This window comes from Neoarius graeffei, chromosome 18 (assembly GCF_027579695.1).
Source record: "Neoarius graeffei isolate fNeoGra1 chromosome 18, fNeoGra1.pri, whole genome shotgun sequence".
NCBI classification, from domain to species: domain Eukaryota; kingdom Metazoa; phylum Chordata; class Actinopteri; order Siluriformes; family Ariidae; genus Neoarius; species Neoarius graeffei.
In genome coordinates this window covers 63060441-63074154 of record NC_083586.1, presented here as the reverse complement: position 1 = coordinate 63074154, position 13714 = coordinate 63060441, and the positions used below count along the sequence as shown (strand labels likewise).

The 13714-nt window shown below is 40.2% G+C and overlaps 1 protein-coding gene across 1 annotated transcript in view; it reads left to right on the top strand.

Annotated features, from left to right (window-relative positions):
- LOC132866439 (complement C3-like) overlaps nucleotides 1–8383 on the top strand; it is a 120420-nt gene extending 112037 nt beyond the window's left edge. Inside the window, exons 38-41 of the mRNA XM_060899199.1 lie at nucleotides 4246–4326; nucleotides 4499–4582; nucleotides 7794–7932; nucleotides 8065–8383. Of these exons, the coding sequence (XP_060755182.1) occupies nucleotides 4246–4326; nucleotides 4499–4582; nucleotides 7794–7932; nucleotides 8065–8206 (446 nt within the window). The 3' untranslated portion in view covers nucleotides 8207–8383. The remainder of the gene's footprint in view (nucleotides 1–4245; nucleotides 4327–4498; nucleotides 4583–7793; nucleotides 7933–8064) is intronic.
- Nucleotides 8384–13714: the final 5331 nt, after the last annotated feature.

Below are 13714 nucleotides of genomic sequence, written 5' to 3'. Positions count from 1 at the left end.
CGCTGACTATTAAACACCTTGCTCTTGGAGTGATCTTTGTTGGTCGACCACTCCTGGGGAGGGTAACAATGGCCTTGAATTTCCTCCATTTTTACACAATCTGTCTGACTGTGGATTGGTGGAGTCCAAACTCTTTAGAGATGGTTTTGTAACATTTTCCAGCCTGATGCACATCAACAACGCTTTTTCTGAGGTCCTCAGAAATCTCCTTTGTTCATGCCATGATACACTTCCACAAACATGTGTTGTGAAGCTCAGACTTTGATACTGTAGATCCCTGTTCTTTAAATAAAACAGGGTGCCCACTCACACCTGATTGTCATCCCACTGATTGAAAACACCTGACTCTAATTTCACCTTCAAATTAATTGCTAATCCTAGAGGTTCACATACTTTTGCCACTCACAGATATGTAATCTTGGATCATTTTCCTCAATAAATAAATGACCAAGTATCATATTTTTGTGTCATTTTTTTAACTGGGTTTTCTTTATCTACTTTTTGGATTTGTGTGAAAATCTGATGATGTTTTAGGTCATATGTGGGTGCAATCAGTTAATTATTGATATTAAGTGATCAATCTCATTAAATCAGTCTCATTAAATTTTGAAGGTCAATAATTAAAATGAATCAATCCCATTGAATCATTTACTTTGACTCGTTTGAATTGAATCATACCATAGAATCAGTCTCATTTGAAGTGAATTGTTCAATGAATCGTTTAGTGAATCATTTAGTGAATCATTCAATGAATCGTTTAATGAATCATTTAGTGAATCATACAATGAATCATTTAGTGAATCATTTAGTGAATCATACCATTAATCCTGGTGCTTAATAATAAATTATCAAACAGCTAAATTATGGCATATTTCCAAATTATTACAATCACTTACCACATCACATAACTTTTATATGCACCCTTTTGAATTCGAGGGAGATTGGGGACTTCATATATTGTTCACCAACAAGATGAATACACACAGCTTTGATAATAAATTGATTTATTATAACAAAGACAAAAATGGATAATCAATATATACAAATATGAGGTGTGTATACATGTGTGTGTTTATGTGTGGTGTGTGTATGTGTGTGTTAGGCCTAGCTTGTTGCTAGCTAAAACAAAGGAATGTTATCTAAGTAGAACAAAGGATTAGCTCTGTGTTTAGCCTCGTGTAGCTAACTACACGTGGTGGAGGCCTAGATTAGCCTTGTGTTGCTAGTATGTGTTTGTGAAAGGCCCTATGGCCTAGCTAAAGTGTGTTTGTTAGGCCTGGTGAGGCCTACTGAGCACGAGGTAGCTAAAGACAAAGGGAAGCTATCTAAAGTGTATCAGGCCTGGTCAGGCCTGTTGAGCACGTGTTTTCTCAGTAACAAAAAGATTCCACACTCATAACATTACCAAACTCACTGAAACCTTGATAAGGTCAAAATGTATGATAAGGAAATTAGTGTTAGTCAGAATAAGAGAGAAAGAGAAGCATGCACAGCCTATCTATTAAACAATTGAGAGAACATAGAACCAAGATAAATCAACACGCTGCGTGTCTAACAGTGTAACAGATAAACCTGGGTTTAAATTCACACTATTCCAATAAAAGCAAATTCCTAAGACTATCTTAATTATGCCCAAATGCCAAAATCTTACTTAATCCTGCCTTTAGCAAGATATGAAGAACTATTTGCCAGTGTAGTTTCGGGCCTCGCCGTGGGAGCACGTGAGCCGCTCGTGATGGAGGCGTAGAAAACTTTCGGGTCCAGCGGAGCACTTGGGTGGTTCCCGTGGAAAGCAGAGGATTCTTGGTCCGAACCTCAGCGTTCATGAGGAATAGTCTCTGATCAGAATAAGATGCACAGCGCTTTTGAGTTAAAAAGGATTCAATCGCTTCTTAACTTTTAACTGCCTGGGCAGCAGTTGTGACGTCACTTCTAATACAAGTAAACCGGTTGTAACTCAGGTTGAGTTTAAAGATCGCGCAACTCTAGAGTTTACCTTTGCCAAGGGTAAGAAAGAAAATCGCGCTGAGTGATGGATCTTGCAAGAAAGAAGACGTCTTTTTGGTGGAGAGCGCCTCTTTTGTGCGTCTAGACTTCTTGAAAGCCAGACGCGAGAGACAAAGATGGCGGAGCTTCCGCTTGGATTTATGCGTGCATGGCAGACTGACATAGGTGATCCCGCCCATGCATGACGTAGGTCACGCGGAAGTTGCCTGGGAATTGTAGTTCTGACACAAGATGGCGGCATGATACCTACACATATTTATGCAGAAATATAGAAAACTCTAAAGGGTTCACAAACTTTCAAGCACCACTGTGTGTATACACACACTAGTGCATCTCAAAAAATTAGAATATTGGGAAAAGTTCAATATTTTCCATCAGTTATTTAAGAAAGTGAAAATGTTATATATTATAGACTCATTACACATAAACTAAAATGTTTCAAGCATTTTTCTACTTTAATTTTAATCAGTATGGCATACAGTACAAAAACATTAAAAAAAAACATCTCAAAATATTAGAATATTTCATTTCGAGTTTGAGTAAAACAGTATGAACACAGTGTATCTCTCGGTCTAGTTCAGTACACACAACCACAATCATGGGGAAGACTGCTGACTTGACTGTTGTCCAGAAGATGATCACTGATGCCCTCCACAAGGAGGGTAAGCCACAAAAGGTCATTGCTGAAAAGGGTGGCTGGAAAAGGTGCACAAGCAACAGGGATGGCCGCAGTCATGAGAGGATTGTCAAGAAAAGTTGATTCAAGAACTTGGGAGAGCTTCACAAGGAGTGGACTGAGGCTGGTGTCAGTGTATCAAGACCCATCACGAACAGACATCTTCAAGAAAGAGGATACAACTTTCGCATTCCTAATATCAAGCTACTCCTGAGCCAGAGACAATGTCAGAAGTGTCTTATCTGGGCTAAGGAGAGAAAGAAATGGACTGTTGCTCAGTGGTCCAAAGTCCTCTTTTCAGATGAAAGTACATTTTGCATTTAATTTGGAAATCACAGTTCTAGAGTCTGGAGGAAGAGTGGAGAGGCACAGAATCCAAGGTGTTTGAAGCCCAGTGTGAAGTTTCCACAGTCTGTGATGATTTGGGGTGCCATGTCATCTGCTGGTGTTGGTCCACTGTATTTTATCAAGTCCAAAGTCAACACAGCCATCTACCAGGAGATTTTAGAGCACTTCATGCTTCCATCTGCTGACGAGCTTTTTGGAGATGCTGATTTCCTTTTCTAGCAGGACTTAGCACCTACCCACAGTGCCAAAACTACTACCAAATGGTTTGCTGACCATGATATTACTGTGTTTGATTGGCCAGCCAACTTGCCTGACCTGAACCCCATAGACAATCTATGGGGTATTGTCAAGAGGAAGATGAGAAACACCCGACCCAAAAATATAGATACGCTGAAGGCCACTATCAAAGCAACCTGGGCTTCAATAACACCTCAGCAGTGCCACAGACTGATCACCTCCATGCCACACTGCATTGATACAGTAATTCATGATAAAGGAGCCCCAACCAAGTATTGAGTGTATAAATGAATATACTTTTCAGAAGTTGGACATTTCTGTATTGTAAATCCTTTTTTTGAGTGATCTTATGGAATATTCAATAATTTGAGATACTGGATTTCTGATTTTCATGAGCTATAAGCCATAATCATCAAAATTAAAACAAAAAAGGCTTTAAATATTTCACTTTACATGTAATGAATATCGAATATATGAAATAAAGGAACTTTTTCATGGTATTCTATTTTTTTGAGATGCATATATATATATATAAAAGCTGCAAAGTTTGTTTGTTTGTTTGTTTGTCTTGAGCTAACGTCGCCAATTCTTGACAGATTTTCACCAAATTTGGCAAGTAGGTATAGGAGATTTGGCAGAACTCAGAAATTCCATATTTGGGCCCCAGGGGGTCCCTGGTGGTCCCCTGGGTGGTGGATGTTTGGATTTTTGTTTATCTTGGGTTAGCATCACTATTTCTTGATGGATCGTCACCAAATTTGACATGGAAGTCTGGGGGCAACCCAGAATTTTGCAAAACCCAGGCAACGCCACGTAACCTGCTAGTGTGTGTATGTATGTGTGTGTATGTGTATAAATGAAAAATAGCAGTAAAGTTGCTTAAACATTTAAGTACATTGTTTATTTGTTTGTTTGCTTGTTTGTTGCATATTTGTTCAAGTGTGTAAGAGAGAAATGTTCTATATCTCCTGCCGCAGAAAACTGCAGTATCCAGAAGAAAGAGCATATCAATGAGGAAGACCGGGCGAAAAGAGCTTGTGAAGCCGGCATGGATTATGGTAAACACTGACAACCAGATTCAGACACAGATGAGCATGCTATCTGCACACAGTTCTCGGTCACTATATTCATGGCGTGCTTTAATATGTAATAAATCAAATCTTTGCAATATAAATAATCATGAACAGAAAAAAATATTAAATATATTGTTTTAATACATGTATTTTGCAGTATATAAAGTCCAAGTAGTGAAAACAGACTACAGCCAGAACATAGATTTCTATGACGTGAAGATTGAAGAGGTCCTGAAAGAAGGTATGTCTTACTATTCATCTGTATGACAGTCGATCACAGTAATGTGCATCACTAACATCATTACATCCACATTAAATGCATGGAACAACGGGATATACTGAACTGGAGCTGCGATAAAGTATGAGATAACAGGACCTCATTGTATTGGAGACCTTCCACACTGTTGGGCCTCATTTATCAATCTTTCTGTGAAGTTGAGTCAAAAACCAAAGCTGTAAGTCAAACCAACCAAATTTAGCTAAATTTACTAAAAGATTTGGAAATGCTGAATTTATTTTTTTGCAGCACGGTGGTGTAGTGTTTAGCGCTGTCACCTCACAGCAAGAAGGTTCTGGGTTCAAGCCCAGTGGCCAACAGGGCCCTTTCTGTGTGGCATTTGCATGTTCTCCCCGTGTCTGCATGGGTTTCATCCAGGTGCTCCGTTTTCCCCACAGTCCAAAAGGTTAGGATAATTGGTGGCTCTAAATTGACTGTAGGTGTGAATGGTTGTGTCTCTCTGTGTGTCAGCCCTGTGATGATCTGGTGACTTGTCCAGGCTGTACCCTGCCTCTCACCCATAGTCAGGTGGGATAGGCTCCAGCTTGCCCACAACCCTGTACAGGATAAGCGGCTACAGATAATGGATGGATGAATTTATTTTATTTCTGTGTGTGTGTGTTAGGTACAGATAATGATAGGGGAGACTGGGGGGACTTGGGACAGTTTGGATTCCCATAAATTAATTTCAACCAATCAAGTTTTAGATCCCATCAGAAGTTAGATGTTGCCACTTAGAGTAACCCAGTGTTGTAGTTGAATCACTAAACCTCGAGTCCAAGTCCAGTCTAAAGTCACCAGTGTTCAAGTCCAAGCCATTAAAGAAAATTCTAAGGAGAGTCCAAGTCGGCTCTGAGAACAAGACTCCAACTGCATCATTTGACGGTGGCTGTTACTCAGACTGTCAAAAGCATTTGGCTTCGATTGCAAATTCGCTACCAACTTGGAGGCAGTAAAAGTCAAATACCCATTGAAGTGGTTGGCCACAGCCAGTGTTGTGGTCGAGTCACTGAACCTCGAGTCGGAGTCCAGTCTCGAGTCCCCAGTGTTCAAGTCTGAGTCAAGTCCAAGTCATTAAAAAATTTTCAATTCAAGTCTTAGTCGAGTCCACGATTGATCCAAGTTGAGTCTGAGAACAAGACTCAAACCACACCATTTGACGGTGGCTGTTGCTGCCTTTATTAAGGTGCATCAGTTGCCCCCTAAAAATGAAAAGTTCCTCTGATCATGATGCATTTTTGTTTTTATGTTCCTTTTGGTAAGAAAACACACTGGGTGAAATATTTTGACAAAATTCAAACGTTTAATGGTGGCACCAGGAGCTCAAAGTTATGGAAAAAGCTGCTATTTTATGACTTTTATGACAAAATTTTGATCACTTTTCATGGAACATTATGGCACCTTATAGAGTATACCAAATATCTTAGATACACATTTTTAGTACATATTCTAAATATGTTATCAAGCACAGTTTGAGTTTTAGCTGTTCATTGAATCATTGTTCAACTACTTTTAAACAATACAAATGTATTATGAATCACATTAATGCTTCTCAATCCCTTCAAAGGTTCTTAACATGATCTCTGGGTCACAAGAAATCAATAAATGGAGTCCAACATTGTGATTCAAACCTTACGCGAAAACATAAAATAAGTGTTTTTTGGCAAAAAATGAACCTCATGGTGCCACCATTAGACTTTTGAATATGGTCAAAAAATTTACAGGATGTCTTTATTGGTGAAAAGGAACACCCAAACAAAAATGCATCAGATTTTATGAAAGTGAGGGCAACTGATGCACCCTAGCCTTCATGTGAAGGCGTCTCTGCTACTGTGTTGGACTAACGTTACTGCTCGACTGCCCCATTTTAGTTAATAGGCTACAGACAGAAAGCTTGTTCATTGCTTAGCAAGTGCTGCCCACTATCAACAGGGCAAATAACATGAGAGAGGGTTAACACTCAGGGACGGATCCAACCAATGCATGTGCATCCATCAGAAATGTGTGCACCATTGGCATCGGTCACGGCTCGTTTATTTACCTTACCGCTAGCCGTCTACATGGGCTACAGCCACACTCAACCAACAGACCAATGGCTCAGGATCCAACCACCTGTGGTAAGTGGTGATGCTGACCTGACCTAATAACCTGTATTCTCACGATGCTTTGTATAATGTGACCTGAGACAAAGAATCTAGGTCAAACCAATAAAATGCTCCAGAAAGAGCTTGAGATTTGAAATTCGGTGCAAATAAAGGGCCGAGCCGTAGTCATAGCAGGCCGTGCCTGGGCTGTTTCGAAAGGTCTCGGGGAGGTGCTAGGACTTTCAGTCACTGAGTGAGTTATGAATTTAAATCACATGTGGCTGGAGCCAGGGCTCATTAAAGTTTTCGGCAAGCCGCGCTCGCAAAGGTCTTCAGAGGAGAATAACGGGTCAAGCCACGGTCATAGTGGACCGTGGCTGCCCTCTTTGGAAAAGGCTCAGAGCGCTCTACGTCCCTGTGAAAATCCGTCACGATCTGGTAAAATTAGTGAAAATATTTCTGCAGATGTGTATCTGTCAGATTCTTGGGCTGAATTCATTCCTAAACACTTGCTAGTTCAGCGCTCAACAAGCAAGCCCCACTATCAACAGGGCAATGAACATAGCGTGTCACTTCCTTCTCTGGGTGGAGTCTGACCAAATGACGATTGAAGTTCGAGGTTGTCCCCGCCGTCTCCTCGATAGTTCTTCTACATATGGAACACATAGCAGTGCATTTTTTCCCACTGCATGAGAAGTCTGTAGAAGCAAAGCGGACAATCCTAGCGGCATTCTCTCCAGGCATTTTAACGCCATTAACGTTAGTTTGTTCCTGAACATGGCATATGAACAGGTGAATGTGCATTCTCTTGCACAAAATTAGTATAAAAATTAATATAGATATAAATATCTTCTGCCAAATTATTATGGCATGTTACAAAAAATAAAGAAAAAAATCAGAGTCCTCGTCTCCAATTTCTGAGTCCGAATGCAGTTACGGTAATTCACGAGTCCGAGTCATCAGTGCTCAAGTCCAAGTCAAGTCACAAGTCCTTAAAATTAGGGCACGAGTCAGACTCGAGTACTACAAGCCTGGAGGAACCTACTTCCAGCATGTTTCTTAAGGTCAGGTGTTTGATGTGTTTGATCCAGGTTCCGACCAAAACGTACGTGAAAAACAGAGGCGCTTCATGGGTCATCCAAACTGCAGGGAGTCTTTTGGATTCGAAGTAGGCAAGTGCTACCTCATCATGGGCAACAGTATTGACCTACCAGCAGACCAAGATGGAAAGTATGTAAACTCATCAGCTAATCACCAAATCACAAAATTCTCTGTGCTCAGCTCTCTGGAGTTTTCAGCTATGCATGATCATGACATTATCTGTATGATTGGGCCCTGATTTGTATCATTTGTTGTTGTCAGGTTGCAGTACATCTTGGGTGAGCAGACTTGGATTGAATATTGGCCCACAAATGAAGAAGGTCAAACTGAGGAATACAGAAACAAATTCATCGATATCTCTGCACTGGCTCAAAGCCTTACCGAATTTGGATGCACTACATAAATACTGATTCATTTTATTTTATTTTTTCTGTACAACTTTCTAAATTTCTTTTCTCTTGCTGTGACAGCGAATTTACTCTTGGCACTCACCCTTGCAAAGTATCCATCCTCACATTTATTTGAAAATGTAAAAGCTGTCTGTGATCTCTAAAAGGAAAATATTGAATAAACTGTCTACCTGTGATCCTGTTGCGTGTTTTTAACGTTTGTTGAATTAGCGGTACAGCATATTATACAGCATAGCTGGGTGGTTTGTAACCTTTGTCACAATGTGCTTTCTGTAATTTGATCAAAGCCGATATTAAAATGACAGTCACGCTCATGCTCGACAAATATAACTGTTCATGGTCCTTTCATTATGATGTGATGCGTTTACTATGACGATACACAACCTGGATCAGGATGAATGGTATTAATAATATTAATATTAACACACACAAGAACACAAATTAAAACCAGACGTTTCAGAAGAAAACAGTAACATACAATGCTTGTTATAAAGTTATAAACTGTAAGCAGTGATATTTCTTTCCCAAAATATCTCTCGCCTAGAAATATTGAGAATATCCACTCACCGGCCACTTTAATAGGAACTTGTTGTTGATTCTAAGATGCCTGTTCTTGGCTGCAGGAGTGGAACCCAGTGTGTTCTTCTGTTTTCTGTTGCATTTTGAGATGCTTTTCTGCTCACCACGGTTGTAAAAAGAGTGATTATATGAGTTACTATGTCCTTCCTCGCAAAAAAGCTCGAACCACCTCAAACCTGTCCATTTTCCTCTGACCCTCTCTGATCTACAAGGCATTTGTTTCCACCCACAGAACTGTCGCTCACTCACTGGATGGTTGTTTTTGGCACCATTCTGTGTAAACTCTACAGACTGTTGTGTGTGAAAACCCCAGGAGGAGATCAGCAGTTTCTGAAATACTCAAACCAAAAATACTCATCTGGCTCAAACCAACACCCATGCGACAGTGAAAGAAAGTCACACTTCACTGTGAGATCACAATTTTTCCCATTCTGATGCTTGAACATCGTGAACATTAACCGAAGCTCTTGATTTGATTCTGCATGATTTTATGCATCAAGGGATCGGCTGATTTAGAGAACTGCAGGTGGATGGATGAGTGTTCCTAATAAAGTGGTCAGGTTTCCATGTCTAGAATAAACTTTGCCAAATATATGACAGAGAGAGAAATATATGAGATGCTCATCTAAGTTTCCAAACCTGTTATTGCTTAACTCTTGAATATTTTCTGTCATTATTAAAAATCTTATAATCCCTGCTTTCTAAAGAAATGTATCTGGTTAAGATCTGTTCAGTGCTTTGGGAGTAACAGCAGGTTGAAGTCGGTACAACAGAGTAAAAACTCTGCTCGCGGGACTTCAGGAAACTGCCGGTGCTTTTCTTTTTGAGTGATGGGAAAGCAGTCAGGCTCTCTCTCTGTCTCTCTCTCCTGATTGGTTTTCCACTGGATTACTCGTCAATATCAATCAGATCACTTTTATAGGGATGTTCTCTCGATCTCACTGTTTCTGATGAAGGATTCATCAAAATTTTCCCTCTGCTAGTTTTGATGTTCTGATTCATGGGAGACTTTGAAGTGAGTTTTCAGAGCTTTACCTACTTTTTTTTTTAAATCAAACTTATTCCTGTAAATAAATCACTATTTTAGAATATAACTGGAGTTGTTTTGGTGAAAAATATTGAGATCTTAGTGGTCAGAATGAAATAAAAAAAAAAATGGGAGTCAGAAACGCGAGTGTCGATTTCAGTTCAGTTAATGTGAATTGTTTATTGGATGTGGATCAGACAGTTTTTTTTTTTTTGAGGTTCGCCTTGAAAGCTGTGAATAATAATTGAAATGATCATTTATATTCTTTCATATAAACACTAGTAGGCCCTACTGAGAAAACAAAGGCCTACAGAGCACAAAGAGGGGATTGGAAATCTTTTATTCCTTTTTTATTGGGTGTACCAATTTAATGGTTTTACCTAATTAGCATAATTAGTGTGAATTAAATACTCATCTCATCTCATTATCTGTAGCCGCTTTACCCTGTTCTACAGGGTCGCAGGCAAGCTGGAGCCTATCCCAGCTGACTGCAGGTGAAAGGCGGGGTACACCCTGGACAAGTCGCCAGGTCATCACAGGGCTGACACATAGACACAGACAACCATTCACACTCACACCTACGGTCAATTTAGAGTCACCAGTTAACCTAACCTGCATGTCTTTGGACTGTGGGGGAAACCGGAGCACCCAGAGGAAACCCACGCGGACACAGGGAGAACATGCAAACTCCGCACAGAAAGGCCCTCGCCGGCCACGGGGCTCGAACCCGGACCTTCTTGCTGTAAGGCGACAGTGCTAACCACTACACCACCGTGCCACCCTGAATTAAATACTAATTTATATAATTTGTTCTTACTAAATTTCCGAAGTTTGTATTTAGGATACAACTATCTATCTTCCTGACAATTTCCATGTAAATATCTTGAAAAATAGAAAAGTTATGAAGAAAAACCATTTGGTCTCATTAGTTAATGAGGCCCATGTTGGACCATCTGATCCTCAGACAGAATATTACAGCTGTTTAATAAAAATTAAGCTGTTTTTTTCAATCTTTGATTTGTAATATCTCAAGAACAAATAAACATTTTAATTCTGTAAAAAGTCTGTTGTTCTGCATTCAATTCTGAATTCAATGAGAGCAGTTTGAAGCAATTTGGATTGAATTTGGATTGTCACCTGATATGCAGTGGTGCTTGAAAGTTTGTGAACCCTTTAGAATTGTCTATATTTCTGCATAAATATGACCTAAAACATCATCAGATTTTCACACAAGTCCTAAAAGTAGATAAAGTGAACCCAGTTAAACAAATGAGACAAAAATATTATACTTGGTCATTTATTTATTGAGGAAAATGATCCAATATTACATATCTGTGAGTGGCAAAAGTATGTGACCCTTTGCTTTCAGTGTCTGGTGTGACCCCCTTGGGCAGCAATAACTGCAACTAGCCTAAACGTTTGCGGTAACCGTTGATCAGTCCTGCACACCGGCTTGGAGGAATTTTAGCCCGTTCCTCCATACAGAACAGCTTCATGAGATTGGGACTGTGTTTTCTTCACTAATGAGTGAAGTACTTTTCTTTGGTGTGTGTGCGCATGCGTGTACAGGTGATGGCTCTGAAATGAGGCTGAAGCACCAGGCTGCCTTTACAGGCTCCAGTGTAGCGAATGCGTTCCTCCGAGCTCAGGCTTTGCTGTTTGAAGCATATAAAGATGCCTTACAGTACCCTAGCGCGAGTTATCACACACACTTAAGTTCTCTCTTTTCCTTTTCTGCAGGGACAACCCATGTCATTCTGTGAAGAGTCGTTTCTCACACACAAGTCTCCCAGCATGAGGCAGTTCCTCGAGAGCGAAATACACCCGCAGTTTTTCAAACAGGTGTGTACGTACACACACACACTTAGCATAGGGTTGCCACCTGTGTCTGACAAAAATCCTGGACATTTCGACCATCCAATCGACCTTTTTGCTTGTAAGCAACGGCGCCCTTCGCACATCTAACCCAAGACAAAAATCTCCCTTCTATGCTGAAATTGTATTGCTCTAATTAGTAAAAATGATGCTTTTGCTAGTTATTTGTTTAGTTAATTGCATATAGCAGGTCTTCATTATTTTGGTTTATTTCCAACAGTTTTTGGTTGTGGACACCTGGGGGCAGTAGTGGGCACAGGTAAAAGGGGAATACATAATTAAGTTCTGTTTGTTTGCTTATGTGGAATAAAAATAAATAATCTAATTTTTCATTGTATCTAAGAATACCTGAATGTAACAATGTAAGGTGTAGTGTCAAACAGCTTACCTGATTGCTTAGAGTGTGGTGTGTGCTTTGCCTGTGCCTCTGCTGCTTGCTGCTCTTGGCTAAACAAATACATAGGAGGACATGTAACTGATATAACTGGGCACATACAGTACATACAGGAGTATGTACTACACCAGGGCTTTTCAAAGTATGGGGCGCACCTCCCCTAGGGGGCGCCAGAGTTCTTCAGGGGGGCGCAACGTGAGGAAAAATAAACCAGAATAAGTTACTATTACGGACACTTAGCGAACTTCAGCTAGCCTTTGCCAGAGACAAAATGGATCGATTTTTAGTACCTAAAGCTACAGTGAGTGAGGAGACAGAGTCTGGGCCAAGCAAAAAAAGAAGGAAGTATGACCACGATTATTTAAAGTTTGGATTTTCATTGACTGGATCTGAAGATGCTCCACTGCCACAGTGTGTTGTCTGCCAAGAGGTGCTAACTAACGATGCTATGAGATGTTTAAAATGTGTACAACAAGATGTTTTTTTTTTAAAAGCACAGGTGTTTAAAATGTGTAAAAAAAAAAGATGTCTTAAAAAGCACAGATGTTTTAAATGTGTAAAAAAAAAGATGTTTTCAAAAAGCACAGATGTTTAAAATGTGTAAAAGAAAAAAATAATGTGTACAACAACCATTTTTTTAAATACGAATGGAACATTAAGTATAGCAACAACAAAAATTGTAAGGGGGGGCGCTGTTGTTTATTTGCTCTCTGAGGGGGGGCCGACTCTCCCACACTTTGAAAACCCCTGTACTACACTATATCATTTAATTCACTAAAACCTTACCTAATCTTCCATTTATATTTGGTGTTTTTCTTTGCTGCTGCTATGAGTCCTGGCTGATTTTCAATGAATGTCTTGAACTCAGTACAGGACAACTGAAAGTTTAGCCTGACTTGAAGCTCAGCCTTCACCATTGCAACACAGAGTCTGTTTCTTTTATCAGTCCAAGCCGGTTCCAGGCTAGCACCAACTCTCTGCTGGGCCAGAGGAAAGAACCGCTTATGTCAGCGGGGGGGCGGAGTTGTTAAGACCAACAACAATAGCAAGACCGCGAAAGATCGCCATTTTTAAGCGACGAGAAGCAGCAGCTGTACAAACGCGAAGTCATCCATTATTATTATTATTATTGCTGTTGTTGTTGTTGTTGCTTCGACATTCGCGCCAAGGTTTATGTAAACGTGGCGCCGTAACTGATGTATACAGCGACGTAAGTGACGTATACAGCGACGTAATGACGTATTCAGCGAAGTAATGACGTAGCTCCGCTTAGCACGGCGAGCTATGGAAAAGCAAACTGGTTCTCAGTTGGCTCGCAAGTTGAAATACACATTTTGCCTATCATGTACAAAAAAACGGGACATTCAGTGTCCCGGATTTTTTTTTTTCCGGGACAGACCATGAAAATCCGGGACAATCAGGAAAAACCGGGACAGGTGGCAACACTAACTTAGCATCTGTGTCGTAATAGCTTTCCTTTTACTTCGCACATCAGAATTGATTCTGACCTTGAAAGGAAAAACACCTTAAGAAATTGCGCCCTCTAGTGTTCAAACACTTACTTTGTAGAGCAGGGTTTTTGTTTGTTTTCTGAGGGCAGAACAGATAATATACTGCATGCACAGC